Genomic DNA, 19108 nt, shown 5'->3' with positions numbered 1-19108 from the left:
TCCTGTGTTTTTAATCACTAAGTTATTTACACTTTATCTGAGACAAGATAAGAACTCTTTAAACTCACCACACAGTATCTATGATTGGGCCATGTTTCCAATATACTACTTTCTCTCAACTAAGGGTCTGTCCCACAGGAACCCTGTGATAAAACTTGGGTTATTCTGCCTCAGCCAAGTTGCACTTAGAAATAAACAAAGGCGGCCGGGTGCGGTGGCTCAAGCCTGTAATCCCAGCACTTTGGGAGGCCGAGACGGGCGGATCACGAGGTCAGGAGATCGAGACCATCCTGGCTAACCCGGTGAAACCCTGTCTCTACTAAAAAATACAAAAAACTAGCCGGGCGAGGTGGCAGGCGCCTGTAGTCCCAACTACTCGGGAGGCTGAGGCAGGAGAATGGCGTGAACCCGGCAGGCGGAGCTTGCAGTGAGCTGAGATCCGGCCACAGTACTCCAGCCCTGGCGACAGAGCGAGACTCTGCCTCAAAAAAAAAAAAAGAAATAAACAAAGGCTCTTTGTATCAGATAGATAGAGTACATCAGAGTATTCATTTTACCACATTTTTTTTTGTTCTTAACCTTTCAGTAATCCAAGCAATGACATGAATTAGTTCCAGTGAAAGCAAACATTTCCTCTTTCCTGGATCTTGAAAAAGCAGAACTAATATAAGTCAAAGTCCTAGGAACTTAAAACTTTAATATAAAGCAAATCATTCATTCATTCAACAACTCTTCATTAAGACCCACTGCGTGCTAAGCATCGTTCTGGGCTCTGAGGATGCAGGTAGATTCTTCACTCTCTCAGAGCTTGTGTTTTAGTGGGAGAGATTGAATATAGGCAAATAAATGAACCAATACAATGTTAGTGAGAAGTGCTATAATGAAAAAAAGCAGGATAGAGATAGTCACAGGGGTAGCTAGGGTGATCAGGGAAGACCTCTCCGTGGAGGTGACATTTGAGTATAGACCTGAAGAAACAGAAATATTGGGAACAGGACCCCAAAAGCTGGCCATAAACTGGCTCCAAAACTGGCCATAAACAAAATCTCTGCAGCCCTGTGACATGTTCATCATGGCCATGACACCCATGCTGGAAGGTTGTGGGTTTACCAGAATGAGGGCAAGGAACACCTGGCCCAACCAAGGCAGAAAACCACTTAAAGGCGTTCTTAAACTACAAACAATAGCATGAGCAATCTGTGCCTTAAGGACATGCTCCTGCTGCAGATAACTAGCCCAACCCATCCCTTTATTTTGGCCGATCCCTTCATTTCCCATAAGGGATACTTTTAGTTAATTTAATATCTATAAAAACAATGCTAATGACTGGTTTGCTATTAATAAACATGTGGGTAAATCTCTGTTCGAGGCTCTCAGCTCTAAAGGCTGTGAGACCCCTGATTTCCCACTTCACACCTCTATATTTCTCTGTGTGTGTCTTTAATTCCTCTAGCACCACTGGGTTAGGGTTTCTCCCACCCAGCTGGTCTCAGCAAGTGGCGTCCATTGTAGGGGTTCGAATCCAGGTTGAAGGGTCGCTGGAGCAGCAGTTGAACAGGGAACTAAGCTGGAGGACACCTGAGTACTCTTAAAGCAATCCCTGTGGTGAGTAAGAAGGGGAGCTCGGAAGCATTAGGGTAACAATGGGACAAGTGTGGGCTCTGGTTCATTCCACCTTGGAACTTTTTCACACTGATGAGGAGGAAGGAGAGTGTAACAAAGTAATAGAAGAGGTTACATAGCATGTTTATTTGCCAGCTAAAGCTAAAGCAGCAAAGGAGGGAGAGGTTCATCCCTATCCTTCTGCACCCCCTCATTATTATTTTGAAGAAAAATACCCTCCAGATCTTTCTTTTCCGGAGGACACTGGGTGAAAAGTAGTTGCCCCGTGACTGTTCGAGCAGCGCCTCAAGAGACTGCTCTTAGTTCTATTCAGGCAGGAATTCAGCAAGTTAGCTGAGAGGGTGATTTAGAGGCTTGGCAGCTCCCTGTTAGAATATACCCCCCAGATCAACAGGGAAATATTATAGCTACATTTGAGCCTTTTCCTTTTAAATTCCGGAAAGCACATTTAGTTGAGTATATCAAGGCCTATGATGGTATTGGAAGTAATCTGCATAAGGCTACTCTGCTAGCACAGGCAATGGCAGGACTGAGAGTGAATAAAGGAACTCCATTTCCTGGAGCTTGTTTTAGCCGTGAGAAGCACAGTCATACTAGAAAAAAAAAAAAAAGTAGAAAAAAATCAGTGAGTCAGGCCACCAGATAGGGGAAAAAAGAAAACTGCTGAGCCCAAAATATATCCAAAACGTAAAACAGGAAAACATTGTGCTAATCAGTGTCACTCTAAGTTTGACAAAGATGGGAATCCACTTTCGGGAAATGCCATAAGGGGCCCGTTCCAAGCCCCATTCCAAACCAGGGCATTTCCAGCTCAGGCCATTCGCTCTTCCCTGTACAACGTCGGTCCCCCACCACAGCCGGTAGTGCCATGGCAGATTTATGCTGCACAAAAGTTGTGAGTCTTCTGCCTGGGGAACCCTCACAAAAGGTCCCAACAGGAGTCTGTGGACCATTGCCAGCAGGGACGATAGGATTACTTCTAGGCAGGTCTAGTTTAAATTTAAAAGAGGTACAAATACATACAGGAGTCATCGATTCAGATTATAATGGGGAAATTCAAATTGTTATATCTACTTCTGTTCCCTGGAAAGCAGAGCCAAGAGATCATATAGCACAGCTTCTGATTGTGCTGTATGTGGAAATAGGGAAAAATGAAATTAAACTAACAGGATTTGGAAGCACAAATAAACAAGGTAAAGCAGCTTACTGGGTAAATCAAATTACTGATAAACGTCCTACCTGTGAAATAACTATTCAGGGAAAGAAATTTAAAGGTTTGGTAGATACAGGAGTGGACATTGCAATCATTTCTCTACAGCACTGGTCCTCTGTGTGGTCAATTAAACCTGCTCAATTTAACATAGTTGGAGTTGCTAAGGCCCCTGAAGTATATCAGAGCAGTTATATTTTGCATTGTGAAGGGCCCGATGGACACCCTGGGACTATCTGACCAATTAAAACATCTGTACCTATAAATTTAAGGGGGAGAGATTTATTACAACAATGGGGAGCACAAGTTCTAATACCAGAACAATTATATAGCCTTCAAAGTCAACATACAATGCATGAAATGGGGTATGTCCCTGGTATGGGACTAGAAAAAAATTTGCAAGGTTTGAAAAAACCGCTTCAAGTGGAAAGACAAAGTTCCTGCCAAAGATTAGGATATCATTTTTTTATGGCAGCCATTGTTAAGCCTCTAGAACCTATACCTTTAAAATGGTTAACAGATAAGCCAATTTGGATAGAACAATGGCCGCTAAGTAAAGAGAAACTGGAGGCTTTAGAGAAATTAGTTACTGAACAATTAGAAAATGGGTACACAGCTCCAACATTTTCCCCTTGGAATTCTCCAGGTTTTGTAATTAAGAAAAAATCAGGTAAATGGAGAATGTTAACTGACTTAAGAGCCATCAACTCAATTATACAACCTACGGGAGCATTACAGCCAGGATTGCGTTCTCCTGCTATAATCCCAAAAACTTGGCCTTTAATAGTCATAGATTTAAAAGACTGTTTCTTTACTATCCCGTTAACTGAGCAAGACTGTGAATGTTTTGCATTTACAATTCTTGTGGTAAACAACCTGCAGCCTGCTAAATGTTTTCATTGTTTTACAGATGGGTCTAGTAATGGTAAAGCTTCTTATTCTGGATCAAAAGGTAAAGTTTCCCAGATGCCCTATACTTCAGCTCAAAAAGCAGAGCTTGTAACTGTAATTGAGGTATTGACTGCTTTTAATATGCCTATTAATGTGATTTCTGATTCTTCATACATGGTTCATTCCACACAGTTAATTAAAAATGCTTAATTACAATTTCATACAGATAAACAACTGATGACAAAAACAAAAAAGGGGGAGAAATAGGGATTATGGGATAGCCCATATACAACTGAATCTAGCATTATTAACTTTAAATTTTTTGAGCCTGCCCAAAGGTCAGATGTTATCAGCAGCTGAACAGCATCTACAGAAACCAGCTGCAAAGACAGAAGCAGAACAACTGGTTTAGTGGAGAGATCCAATAACAAACAGTTGGGAAATAGGTAAAATAGTAACTTGGGGTAGAGGTTATGCTTGTGTTTCTCCAGGCCAAAATCAACAGCTGATTTGGATACCATCAAGACACCCAAAACCTTATCATGAGCCAGATGCTGAGGAAGAGATTCCGGGAGGATCCCGAGGATCCCCCGGTTGCAGCCATGTCGAGACTGATGCTGGGGAGGACCCCAACTGTCACGAGCAACACCCGTCAAACACAGCCACCCACCTGGGGACAGATCAAGAAGCTATCACAGATGGTGGAAGAAAACCTGAGGAAAGCGGGACAACCAGACACAGTAAGTAATTTAATGGTAGCTATAATAGCGGTGATCGCCCTTGCTGTGAGTATTCCTTCAACAAGGGCGGACACAGAGAACAATTATACTTATTGGGCATATTTATCAATCTTGGCTGGCAATAATGCCTGGATGTAATCACTCTATGACACAGTTACATATGCTTTCTGATCTCAGTATTTACCATAATAAATCTGCTCTTATAATTGAGGCATACTGCCCTCAAAAACCTGTTTGTAAACAAAATTAAACCTGGCCAGAAAAAATGAACGTACTTGTTTAGGAAGATTGCATTGCAAAACAGGCAGAGGTGCTGTGCAGTGATTCCTATGGAATCATTATTGATGGGTCCCCTAAGGGGATGTTTAGCTTGAATTGCACCTCTCAGTCTGCATGCCACGGCCACACTATGTTCAGATGGTCTGAACAAAAGGTCAGATGGTAGAAATGATAAGAAGTACGGCAAAAGTTCATATTATCTGGAACCATGGCAGTATAGTCGCACCTCAACCTCAAATGATAAGGTTTGTTGTAGGAGCTAAACATAAGGATTTGTGGAAACTATTAATAGCTCTTAATAAGATCAAAATTTGGGAACAAATATTTAAAGCATCCTAGGCACACCTGACCTTAATGCCAGGAACTGGAGTGCTTAAAGGAGCTGCAGATAGATTAGCAGCTAGTAACCCATCAAAATGGATAAAAACACTTGGAACCTCTGTGATTTCAATGATGATTGTGCTTTTAATCTGTTGACTTTATATAGTCTGCAGATGTGGAACTTGACTCCTCAGAGAAGTAGCTCACCGTGATAAAGCTGCCTTTGCTTTGATCGATTTGCAAATAAAAGGGGGACATGTTGGGAACAGGCCCCCCAAAATCTGGCCATAAACTGGCCCCAAAACTGGCCATAAACAAAATCTCTGCAGCCCTGTGACATGTTCATCATAGCCATGACACCCACACTGGAAGGTTGTGGGTTTACCAGAATGAGGGCAAGGAACACCTGGCCCGCCCAGGGTGGAAAACCACTTAAAGCGTTCTTAAACTACAAACAATAGCATGAGCTATCTGTGCCTTAAGGACATGCTCCTGCTGCAGATAACTAGCCCAACCCATCCCTTTATTTTGGCCCATCCCTTTGTTTCCCATAAGGGATACTTTTAGTTAATCTATAGAAACAATGCTAATGACTGGCTTGTTGTTAATAAACATGTGGGTAAATCTCTGTTTGAGGCCCTCAGCTCTGAAGGCTGTGAGACCGCTGATTTCCCACTTCACACCTCTATATTTCTGTGTGTGTGTGTCTTCAATTTCTCTAGCACCGCTGGGTTAGGGTATCCCTGACCAAGCTGGTCTCGGCAGAGAAAGGCAAGCCAGGAGAACATATGGGAGAACAGAGGTCCAGGAAAATCACATTTAGATAAGGAGACATCAGAAGACAAGTGATTAGTTTCAGGATTATGGAGGTGACCCACTCTCATATTGAAATGTCAAGATTGTTTTTAACTTTTACTACTAAAAATCAAAATGTCTTTACCTGATACTGTTACCACAAGCTCCCTTGGCAAACCAAATATCCGGTTATCTGTGTCAAAGACTATCACCACAGAACTAGCTGCATCATGATGCACAAAGACCTAGAAGGCGAAAGTGTAAGAATCATGACAAGTTCTGCTTAAGGTGTACTGTATTCCTGCTATATCATTAGGGCCCATATAGCAAACTAAGGAGATGATGCCTTGCCATCTAAAGTATACAAAATGCTAGAAAATTTTCCCTTTTGGTGGCAAGGGGTACAAGGATAACAAGATATCGTAATCAAGAGGCAGTCACACTTTTATTTCTTTATTCCCTTCAAGATTTCTAACTAGAGTTTCAAAATAAAATAGAAGTATTACTAAGAATAAAAATTTACATGATGCTACTCAATTTGAGTTTCTTACCTGTGAATGTTGTTGCTGGTACCCATCAGCGATGGCATTGATGTTATGGACACCTGGCGCTAAGAGTACATGGAAATAACCTCCCTCTTTTGTGTGTACCTTTATTCCTTCATTAAGTACAATGACTGCTTTAGAGATTGGTTTTCCAGTCCTATCTTTAACAAATCCATGAACTCCCTTGTGAACCTGAAAAAATGTTTAAACTATAAATTTATGTTATCATAATGCCAGACATTGTAGAGGCACTAGCTTGAGGCATGACCAAAACCAAGCAACCAAACAAACAAAACAAAAACCACACACAAACAAGTATCAAACTCTGTATTGCCTGCTTCTTCTCTCCTCCCTCCCCCGCCTACTGACTCTGACCTTGTTTGCCATTCATTCAATGTTCAGGGTCACAGAGCTGGACATAAAAGAGAACTCTGATACTGTCACAGCCTGAAGCATTAGAACCCAACCTTCTAGTGCCTTGAGTGATTTCCTTCCCACTATGGTATACTACTCCAGTAACTCTGTGATATTCAAATTAAAGAACTTGCAGCATCTTGCAAGGTCAAATTACCTAAATTATAGCAGATTCCAGAGATGTGAATGAATGGCATCTATTTAGGAAACATAAAATAACCAAAACTCTTCTATACAAATTTAAAATAAATAATATACATTTTTGGTAAAAGACAATGTTTCGATAAAGGTTTTCACTGAACATATTCCTGGGAGTTTGCCTCTAGTTAAAAGGAAAAGACTCACCTCCACTAACATACTAAGAAGAGATCTCTTATTGTCTGCCCACAAGGAAGGGAGTTGTGCAGCACTAGGAAAGTAACAGCAGCTTGTGTATACTGTGATTTCTGGACAATGGCCATAGGTGACGCTATAATCCTAAAATATAAAGTTCAAAATCAAATGTGGGAAAATTAGTAAGTAAAAGAAAGAATGAGGCATTGTAATACAACAAATGGAGTAAATGAAAAGAAAATGTAGCTGATGTAAACAAAGAAGCTGTAAAGCATTTTATGACAAATATAAATAAACCTCTCTGTATTATAATCAGTCACAAACTCTGTGAGAGCCCTTGAGGACAGGGGCTATGTCGAATTCACTTTCCTATCTTCAGTGCTTCCCATAGTGCCTGGTAGTGCCAGTTAGATGGGGTTTATTCGGGTTTGCTGAAGAAATGAATCAATGAGTACACGCAGAAGAGGGTCATCTTCCCTTTAAACCCAGAAACGTCACAGTTGTTCTTGAAGCTCTGGAGATAATAATCATTAGCCCTCTGATACCCTCAACCTGGACCCCTGCTGGTAACAATATCCACTCCCTGCAATATAGCATTTATCAAACTATCTTAACTGATTATTTAGAGATTAGTTTTCCCATAGCATAGCTCAGATCATGTCAATATTGTTATCCCTGCTCAAAACCTGTGCAGACAGGTTCAAAAACCCAACTTACCACCTTTTCCCAAAATATCTTCTTTTTCCTAACTCAGTTAATGGTATTAACTCATTTTCTCACATAGCCATGAAACGTCTTTGACTTCTCTATCTCACTATCATCCATAATTTGCTGAATCTTGTCAATTCTACCTCTATAGAATCTCTAAAATGTCATCCTCTGACTCTACTATCCTTGCCACTAGCATAACCTAGGCCCTCATTACTTTTTGTCTAGACAATTCAAAACCAGTCTCCCTGTACCAGTGTCTCTTCCTCCAAACTATCTTAACTGATTATTTAGAGATTAGTTTTCCCATAGCATAGCTCAGATCATGTCAATATTGTTATCCCTGCTCAAAACCTCATAGTTTCCCATTCTTATTAAAACAAAGCATTCAAAGCAACAAGCACTCTTTCCATTCTTAACCTTCTGTGGCTCTGCATTACACTCCATACTCTAACTAAATTAGACTGCTGCTATGTACTGCTTCCTCTTTCTGGAATGTTCTGCTTCACAATCTCTGCAGCCCAAATGCCATCTCCTCTACAGAGAAAAAGGCTGTATCTCTGACTAGATATAATTTTTTGTGTCTTTAATTTCTCATGGCCTGTTGAGAGCTGCTCTCTTCTACATCAAATCAATTAATTATGTAACACAGTTAATTCGTACAATAGGCCAGGCAATATATTTTATCACTAATATGGCAAAGTGCCTCCCAGTAGTAAGTTCTTAGTAAATAAAGGACAGAAGACAGACAGAAATGGGAATGAAGTCAATTTTCTGGTTGCACATGAGAATAAAATGATCAGCCACCCACCCATCTGCTAACAACTCCTGCCTAATTTGAAGTGGATGGACAGTGAATTAAAATGCTGTCAGAAATTAAAGAAGACCTAAATAAATGGATGGGAAGACAATATTGTAGAGATGTCGATACTACACAAAGTGATCTATGGTTTCAACACAACCTCTAACAAAATTCCAACATCCCTTTTCTCAGAAAAAGAAAAGCCAATGCTCAAATTCAAATGGAATGACAAGGGGCTCTGAATAGCCAAAACAATCTTTAAGAACAATAAAGTTGAAGGACTCACACGTTCCAATTTTACAATTTACCACAACAAACCTACATTAATCAAAACAGTGATACTGGCATAAAGGCAAACACATAGACCAATGGAATAGAATTGAGAGTACAGAAATAAACCCACACATCTATGGTAAACTCATTTTTGACAAGGGTACCAAAACCATTCAGTGGGGAAAGAATAGACTTTCAACAAATAGTGCTGAGACAACTGAATTTCTACATACAAACAAACGAAGTTGAACTCCTACTTCATACCACAAAAAATAAACTGCATCAATGACCGAAATACGACAGCTTGATCCATAAATTTTTTTTTTTGAGACAGGGTCTCACTCTGTTGCCCAGACTGGAGTGCAGTGGTGAGATCTCGGCTTATCGCAATCTCTCCCTCCCAGGCTCAAGCCGTTCTCCTGCCGCAGCCTCCAGAGTAGCTGGGATTACAGGTGCGCGGCACTACAGCCTGCCTAATGTTTGTATTTGTAGTATATGGGGTTTCACCACGTTGGCCAGGCTGGTCTTGAACTCCTGACATCAAATGATCCACCCACCTTGGCCTCCCTAAGTGCTTGGATTACAGGCCTGAGCCACCGTGCCCACCCCATAAAACTCTTCAAAGAAAATGCAAGCATAGGTGGCAGGGAGTGGGGCGGTGGTGGGGAGGGGCATGCACCCTGCCCCCCAACTCATACCACATCTGCCCTCCAAAAAACAGAAAAAAGAAAAGAAAACATGGGGGGAGGTGGGGAATCTTCATGACCTTGGATTTAGCAACAGATCCTTAGATAGGATAACAATTACAAAAGCAACAACAATAACAGATACATTGGATTTCATCACAATTAAAAACTCTTGTGTATCAAAGGACATAATCAAGAAATTTAAAAGGTAACCTACAGAATAGGAGAAAATACTTGCAAATCATGTATCTGATAAGAATTTCATATCTAGAATACATAGCATCCAAAATGGTTTTTGTTTGTTTATTTGTTTTTCTTGAGATGGAGTTTTGTGCTTGTTGCCCAGGCTGGAGTGCAATGGTATGATCTTGGCTCACTGAAACCTCCACCTCCCAAGTTCAAGCGATTCTCCTGCCTCAGCTTCCCAAGTAGCTGGGATTACAGGTGCCTGCCCCCACGCCCAGCTAATTTTTTTGTATTTTTAGTAGAGACGGGTTTTACCATGTTGGCCAGGCTGGTCTCGAACTCCTGACCTCAGGTGATCCTCCTGCCTTGGCCTCCCAAAGTGCTGGGATTATAGACGTGAGCCATCACCATGTTCAGCCTTTTATATTAACATATAAAGAACTCCAGCCTAGGCAACAAAGGGAGACCCTGTCTCTACAAAGAATTAAAAATAATTGGTCCAGCATGGTGGTGCATGTGGGTGGTCATGGCTACTCTCGGAGGCTGAGGTGGGGGGATCGCTTAGGCCTGGGAGGTTGAGGCTGCAATAAGCTGCAAAGGAGTCATAGCCACTGCACTCCAGCCTGAGCAACAAAGTGAGACTCTGTTAAAAAAAAAAAACAAAAACAAAAAAATGGAAAATAAGTGTTGGAGAGGAGAGGATATGGGAAAAATTGGAATCCTCAAAGACTGCTGGTAAGGAATGTAAAATGGTACAGCTGCTGTGGAAAACAGTTTAGTGGTTCCTCAAAAGGTGAAACATAGAATTACAACATAACCAGGTAATTCCACTCCTAGGTATCTACCCCAAAGAAGTGACAGATACTTGTAATACCAATGCTCATGGCAGCACGGGGTTCAAACAGATACCTGCAGTACCAATGTTCACGGCAACATCATTCGCAATAGCCAAAAAGCAGAAATCCAAGTGCCCATCAATACATGAATTAACAAACAAAATGTGGTATAAACATAAATAGAATATTATTCAGCCATAAAAAGGAATGAAGTAATGATACATGCTCTAAAATGGATGAATCCTAAAAACATTTTGCTAAGTGAAAGAGTAAATATCGTATGATTCTACTTACATGAAATATATAGAATAGGCAAATAGAAAGTAGACAGGGGTTCCAGGAGTCGTGGGAGAGGGGAATAGGGAGTTACTGCTTAGTGGATACAGAGTTTCTGTCTGGGGCAAATGAAGTTTTGGAAATAGATATGGTTTTGGGGGCACAACATTTAATTAACGTCACTGAACTGTACAATTAAAAATGGTTAAAATGGCCAAAAAAGTACTCTCGGGTTAATTTAAGGGCTAAACATGTCAAGAAAGCCATGAGCCAGATGCCATTCACTTTACAATACCAGAAAAGTCACCTATTCTTGCACTCAATGGCCGATATTCATAAACTCCATTCTTTTTTTTTTTTTTTTTTTTTTTGAGATAGAGTCTCACTCTGTTGCCCAGGCTGGAGTGCAGTAGCATGATCTCGACTAGACTCACTGCAATCTCCACCACCCAGGTTCAAGTGATTATCCTGACTCAGCCTCCCAAGTAGCTGGGATTACAGGTGTCCGCCACCACGCCCAGCTAATTTTTATATTTTTAGTAGAAACGGGGTTTCGCCATGTTGGCCAGGCTGGTCTCGAACTCCTAATCTCAGATGATCCACCTGCCTTGGCCTCCCAAAGCACTGGGATTACATGTACAACATCGTGCCTGGCCATAACTCCATTCTAACCATGTTCTAGAAAGCATACCTTCATGCTGCCCAGGTGACTATGCCATTCTGCTCCACGCATTACTCCTCCTGGAATATTCTCATCTATAAAAGCATTGAGAAATGTGGAATCAAGCAGACCTCAAGGTGAAACTCCTTTCCCCACAAAAGCAACAATAACAGCAATAACAAAAGGTATGGAAAACACTTACCTGATTTATTCGGGCAACTGGGCTGACCCATGTGCATGGATGGATGATTATTTGCATAAAGAGATGCCAGATGCTTCAGAGTCTCTTTATTTTCCACTGTAGAAAGAAAAAATGAGAAGTCAGTGGAGAAATCCAAATGATTTTTTTCCCCCAAGTTAACCTTCATGTATACAAGTCATCTTTTTCTCCTAATAAATTTTGCACTCTGCTTAAGCATACTGTTCCTATAATTAACCCTAAAAGGTTTTATTTACCTAAGATAATCACACGAAGAAGACAAATATCCTCCTTACATTAAAAGGTTCTAATGGTGAGTTTTCATAACAGACTATTACACTAAACTACAAACTTGTTTTGATATGTCTTACTGCATTTTGGGACAACTGTAGCCTAATAACAATATTCTTTGTAAGATGCACTGAAAACCACTCAAACTATCTCCATATACTGCAACCCCACAGAGATTAAACCACCAACTGTTTAACTCACCATAAGATGCAACCACTTAATCAAAGTTTAAAACAGCGGAGGACAAATCTGTACTGTTAGTGTTTGGTTACACAGGAGTTTCACGAGGCAGAGAGAAATGAAAAGTGTCATACTCACTTTTATATTCTCAGTATTTACAGACATAATAATTTTTCAGTAAATGGTTGTGGACTAAAGGGAACATATGGAACAAGATAGCTAGACTCAATAAAGCTGGGCTACCATTAGATCTGAGCTCTCTTCTCCAAGTAACTGAACTGCTGATGTATGTACAGTCTTCTTTGGTTGGTAATTTGCTCACAGAGTGTGCTCAAATGCTCACTATTTATAAAAATGTGGAAGGGACATTACTTAATTAGGACTTGCTACCTAAGCTTAAATAGTATATATATGAAATGACATTCTACATACCTGTCTGTACTGGCTTGTCATAAGGATATGTGACCAGCACGGAACCACCATCTAAGGCAACAGAAAGACTAAAGTCCTGTTTTTGAATCAAATTTTCAATGATGGCTTTAGTCTCAGGTTGGGAGGCATTATCTAAAAAAGAGAAAAGTCAAATATAAAATATCAAATTGTAAATCTTAGTATGAGTATCTAAGAAATTATTCTCTACTTGAATAAAATCAAAATGCTAACTTAAAAATTTGCAGATAAATATTTTATTTCTCCATAAACTACTATCTCAAGCAAGAAAGATACATTACAGAAGGTAGGTTAGTATGAGTTCTATTAAGTACTTCAGGATGTATATATACTAATGACTCTAAGCAAGTTAAAGAAAAATCTTATTGAAAAAAACCAAAAAGAATATGCATATCCTGCTTTACAAAATAATTTAGGGAATATATAAATAACCTATCTGATATGGTTTGGCTGTACCCCCACCCAAATCTCAACTTGAATTGCATCTCCCAGAATTCCCATGTGCTGTGGGAAGCGCCCAGTGAGAGGTGACTGAATCATGGGGGCGGGTCTTTCCCATGCTATTCTTGTGATAGTGAATAAGTCTCACAAGATCTGATGGGTTTATCAGGGGTTTCCACTTTCACTTCCTTCTCATTCTCTCTTGCCACTGCCATGTAAGAAGTGCCTTTCATCCTCCACTATGATTGTGAAACCTCCCCAGCCATGTGGGACTGTAAGTCCAATTAAATCTCCTTTTCTTCCCAGTCTCGAGTATGTCTTTATTAGCAGCGTGAAAACAGACTAATACAGTAAATTGGTACCCATAGAGTCAGGTGTTGCTGAAAATATATCCAAAAATGTGGAAGCAACTTTGGAGCTGGGTAACAGGCAGAGGTTGGAACAGTTTGTAGGGCTCAGAAGAAGACAGGAAAATGTGAGAAAGTATAGAACTTCCTAGAGACTTGTTGAATGGCTTTGACAAAAGTGCTGATAGTGATATGACCAATAAGGTCCAGACTGAGGTGGTCTCAGATGGAGATAATGAACTTGGGAACTGGAGCAAAGGTGATTCTTGTCATGTTTTAGCAAAGAGACTGGGAGCATTTTGCCCCTGCCCTAGAGATTTTTGGAATTTTGAACCTGAGAGAGACTACTTAGGGTACCTGGTGGAAGAAATTTCTAGGCAGCAAAGCATTCAAGAGGTGACATGGGTGCTGTTAAAGGCATTCAGTTTCATAAGGGAAACAAAGCATAAAAGTTTGGAAAATTTGCAGCCTGACTATGCCGTAGAAAAGAAAAACTCATTTTCTGGGGAGAAATTCAACCCAGCTGCAGAAATTTGCATAAGTAGCAAGGAGCCTAATGTTAATGCCCAAGACCATGGGGAAAATGTCTCCAGGCCATGTCAGAGATCTTCTCAGCAGCCCCTCCCATCAAAGGCCTGGAGGCCCAGGAGGAAAAAGTGGTTTTGTGGGCCAGGCTCAGGGTCCCTGTGCTGGGGGCAGTCTAGGGACTTGGTGCCCTGCCTCCTAGTTGCTCCAGCTGTGACTAAAAGGGGCCAAGGTACAGCTCAGGCCATTGCTTCAGTGGGTGGAAGCCCCAAGACCTGGCAGCTTCCATGTGGTGTTGAGCCTGCAGGTGCAAAAAAGCCAAGAATTTATGTTTGGGAACCTCCACCTAGATTTCAGGAGATGTATGGAAAAGCTTGGATGTCCAGGCAAAAGTTTGCCGCAGGGGCAGGCCCTTCATGGAGAACCTCTGCTAGGGCAGTGCAGAAGGGAAATGTGGGATCAGAGCCCCCATACAGAGTCTCTACTGAGGTACCACCTAATGAAGCTGTGAGAAGAAGGCCACTGTTCTCCAGACCCCAGAATGGTAGATCCACTGACAGCTTGCATTATGCCCCTGGAAAAGCCACTGACACTCAATGCCAGTTGGTGAAAGCAGCTGGGAGAGAGACTGTACCCTGTAAAGCCACAGGGGTGGAGCTGCCCAAGACCATGGGAACCTACTTCCTGCATCAACATGACCTAGATGCGAAACATGGAGTCAAAGGAGAAAATTTTTGAACTTTAAGATTTGACTGCCCTGCTTGATTTTGAACTCGTATGGGGCCTGTAGCCCCTCGGTTTTGGCCAATTTCTCCCATTTGGAATGGCTGTATTTACCCAATGCCTGTACCCCTATTTTATCTAGGAAGTAACTAACTTGCTTTTGATTTTACAGGCTCATAGGCAGAAGGGACTTGTCTCAGATGAGATATTGGACTGTGGACTTTTGAGTTAATGCTGAAATAAGACTTCGGGGGACTGCTGGGAAAGCATGATTGGTTTTGAAATGTGAGGACATGAGATGTGGGAGGGGCCAATGGCAGAATGATATGGTTTGGCTGTGTCCCCATCCAAATCTCAACTTGAATTTTATCTCCCAGAACTCCCACTAGTTGTGGGAGGGACTCAGTGGGAGGTAACTGAATCATGGGGGTGGGTCTTTCCTGTATTATTCTCGTGATAGTGAATAAGTCTTACGAAATCTGATGGGTTTATCAGATCTGCTTTTGCTTCCTTCTCATACTCTCTTGCTGCCACCATGTAAGAAGTGCCTTTCATCCTCCACCATGATTGTGAAACCTCCCCAGCCATGTAGAGCTGTAAGTCAAATTAAAAATCCTTTTCTTCCCAGTCTTGGGTATGCCTTCATCAGCAGTGTGAAAATGGACTAATATGCTATCTTTGGAAGAAAATTAGTTTCAGAAAACTGGGTGTTCCCTGCAGCACTGTTTACAAAAGCAAAAAAGCAAGTGGCCAGAAATAAAGTAAATATCTATCGGTAGAAAATGGTTGAATAAATTGGAGTACTGTCATAGATTAATGGCATACTAGATGCCATTAAAAAAGAATGTTGAGCCTGGCACAGTGGCTAATGCCTGTAATCCCGGCACTTTGGGAGGCTGAGCCAGATGGATCACCCGAGGTCAGGAGTTCAAGACCAGCCTGACCAACATGATAAAACCTCATCTCTACTAAAAATACAAAAATTGGCCAGGCATGGTGGCAGGTGCCTATAATCCCAGCTATTCAGGAGGCTGAGACAGGAGAATTGCCTAACCTGAGAGGCAGAGGTGAGGTGAGCCAAGATCGTACCATCACACTCCAGCCTGAGCAACAGAGTGAGGCTCTGTCTCAACAAAAAAAAAAAAAAAAAAAAAAAAAAAGAATGTTAGAGATCTGTAAGTACTGAAATTGAAAGATGTCACTGATACACATTTAATGAAAAAGGTTATAGAATAATGTATACAGTTGGTGATCCCATTTAAGTAAACAAGAAACAGGGCTCTTCAAATCAATATACACATATATGTGTGTCATGTGTATATATACACACACATAGGAGGGGAGAGAGAATACACATCTCTACACAACTAGTGAAGAGACATCCCGATATAATGGATTGAATTTATATGAAAAGTTTTAATTATTTTTGCAAATAATAATGGAGAAAAATTCACAAAGTTTTCCGGATGTCTGTATTCATTTATACCTCACATTCATAACCCAGACAAGAAAGTACTCCATTACTCACTGAGAAAATAGGATCAACCAATCTTCCAGCAAAAAGAAATTATCTCCTAAGTATTTTAATGGCCTAAAAATTAGTCTTACTTGTGAAGTCTGTATCCAAATCTTTGCCACGAGCATTCGTTTGTCCTATTTTTGAAGTACAGTCTTTCTCTTGAGCTCTCTCTCGCCCATCTGGATTTAGAGAAGGGACAATCACAATCCTAGTCCTGTCAACCAACTAAAGCAGAAACAGAAATTAATGAGTTACTAGCTGTGTGTAGAATCAATGGGTACCCTCTCATGCCTCAAACGGAAAGTCTGTTATTTATTCTACACACAGTTAATTTAAAAGGCAGAACTAAAATGAATGAAAAAATAAAAAATAAAATTTCCTTTTGCTTCAAATATATTAAAAACAAGCAAAAAACTACTGTACAGCTAATGTTCCCAGAGACCTCCAAGTGACTTAGAACAGGGGTCAGGAACCACTAACTGCAGGCCAAATTCAGTTGGTGCCTGCTATTGTATATAAAGTTTTATTGACACAACCATGACTATTCATTTACATATGACTGCTTTTGTGCTCTAATGGCAGAGTTGAGTGAGTTCACAACACAGAGCACCTGTCCCACAAAGGAAGATAACATAATTTTTGGTTGGTCTGATTTAAGTGCATGTCACCTAATTACACAGGTCCCTTCTGATCCTAATCATGACATCAATTATTTCCAAATTTGTTTTGGGGAGGCAGAACTGCACTGGCCTTCAGACTAGACATACTTGGGTTTAAATTCTAGTTTTACCAGTTTCTAGCTGTGGGACTGCCTCAGTTTCTACATTTACAAAATGGAGATAACCATTATCACACGGTTGAGGATATAATGATCTATATAATATACATGGTATATTACCTGGCATATAATATGTATTCAATAAATATCAGTTCTTTTTCCCTTTCCTAAGTCCACTATGGACAGTGCCAATTAGTGAGTGTTTTAGAAGGATGCACTCTTTTCTTCCCTTCTCTGAGGCAACCTACAACTAGGATGCTTAATCATACATGCCCAAGCCTGTGGGTCAAAGTTGTTTTGTTTGTTTTTGAGATTTCAGCCTGTTACCCAGGCTGGAATGCAGTGGTGCAATCACAGCTCACTACAGTCTTGACCTATGAGGCTCAAGTGATCCTCCCACTTTAGCCTCCCAAGTAGCTAGGATTACAGGTGTGCACCTCAATGCCCAGCTAATTTTTAAAATGTTTGTAGAGACAGGGTATCACTCTGTTGCTCAGGCTGGTCTCAACCATCTGGCATCAAGTGGTCCTCTTCTCTTCAGCCCCCTGAAGTGTTGTGATTACAGGCATGAGTCATCACACCCCGGTCAAAGTTCTTTTTTGTAGTCATAGATGGCTCAAGTAGATAATACCATATTGCTTTTTCTAAAATCTCTTAGCAGCCAAGATGTCCAATAACTTTTTATGTATTACATGAAAAGGAAAACTATATTGAAAAACTAGACTTTCACCAGATTTTTCAATATAGTATCCTAGTTATAAGTAATTCAGAATGGAAGTTCCTCAAGTTAGAATGTAAAAAACTGGCGAGGCTCCACGGCTCACACCTGTAATCCCAGCACTTTGGGAGGCCAAGGCAGGATTACCGGAGGTCAGGAGTTCGAGACCAGCGTGGCCAACGTGGCAAAACACTGCCTCTACTAAAAATATAAAAAAATTAGCTGGGCGTGGTGGTGGGCATCTGTAGTCCCAGCTACTCAGGAAGTTAAAGTGGGATAACTGCTTGAACCCAGGAGGCGGAGGTTGCAGTGAGCCGAGATCGTACCACTGCACTCAAGCCTGGGTGGTAGAGCAGGACTCCATCTCAAAAAAAAAAAAAAAAAAAAAAAAAGTAAAGAACTGTGAACAAAGACTGGAAGGGTAGTGTGGCTATTAAAATGACGGAGTAGGAAATTGAATGTAAATTTTTAGTATTCTTTCCTGTATGCCTCTCAAGACATACAAGGAAATATAATAGAAAGGTACTATTAACAAAGCGTATACACTACAAAGATTGTTCATTTTTAAAGAGTAAAGTTCATAATGCACTATAAGTACCTGTAAAATCTAGCAAGAAATTAAAAATTTTAAAAATGCTGCCCTGATATTAATGTTCAGCTTTTTCCTTTTAAAGCATGTCAACCCCAGCTATTCTCTTACTTGGGTAACAGCTGGGTTCTTTTTGTAGTTCAGGCAGAGAAATTCTGCCAGAGCCAAAAGCAGTTCAGTTCCAACTGGCGCATTTCCATGGATACCAGCAACAAAACGAATCTTTGGTTCTTCAGGCTCAGATACATTGGGCTTATTGGAGATTTCAAGGGACCAAATGTGACGGTATTCAGCGCTCTGTCCCAAACTTTCAAAAACCAGAAACAAAAATATCAGCAAGTAATCAAGCACTATGTTAACGTTAACTTATGGACTTTAAAAATAGAAATGAAAATAAAACACAAAAAGTTTTTAAAAATCTTTAAAGAGTGAATCACTGTATCAGAAAACCTTAAGAAAATTAGTTTTCCTTGACCAAAGAACATCAAATAGATGATATTATCAGGTTTACAAAAGATTATGATTTAGTCTACCATCCTTCCAAATTCAGTCATTCTCATACAATTATCACAATATTTGCCCTATCTTCTTTAATCTATACTACTATTTAGTTAATATATATCTTTCGTCCTAACTCACAAATTAAATTTTTATTACAGAAATATTTAAGTATGTATGAATGTAGGTAACCTCCCTTATTTATTTATTTATATTATTATTATTATCATTATTATTATTATTATATTTTTAAGAGACAGAGTCTCACTAT

At 40.4% G+C, this 19108-nt stretch overlaps 1 protein-coding gene across 1 annotated transcript in view; it reads right to left on the bottom strand.

Moving 5' to 3' along the window:
* Positions 1–19108, bottom strand: part of LOC105510869 (carboxypeptidase D) — a 103469-nt gene that overhangs the window by 5434 nt on the left and 78927 nt on the right. The window contains exons 13-20 of the mRNA XM_011940863.1: positions 18451–18646; positions 16344–16479; positions 12682–12813; positions 11782–11877; positions 11610–11674; positions 7164–7295; positions 6411–6596; positions 6005–6104 (exon numbers count right to left, since the gene is read on the bottom strand). Coding sequence (XP_011796253.1) covers positions 6005–6104; positions 6411–6596; positions 7164–7295; positions 11610–11674; positions 11782–11877; positions 12682–12813; positions 16344–16479; positions 18451–18646 — 1043 coding nt within the window. The remainder of the gene's footprint in view (positions 1–6004; positions 6105–6410; positions 6597–7163; positions 7296–11609; positions 11675–11781; positions 11878–12681; positions 12814–16343; positions 16480–18450; positions 18647–19108) is intronic.

Source organism: Colobus angolensis, unplaced genomic scaffold, assembly GCF_000951035.1.
Source record: "Colobus angolensis palliatus isolate OR3802 unplaced genomic scaffold, Cang.pa_1.0 Scaffold193, whole genome shotgun sequence".
Lineage (NCBI taxonomy): Eukaryota > Metazoa > Chordata > Mammalia > Primates > Cercopithecidae > Colobus > Colobus angolensis.
Note: the sequence above shows the minus strand (reverse complement) of the source record. Positions and strands in the feature narration are given on the sequence as shown.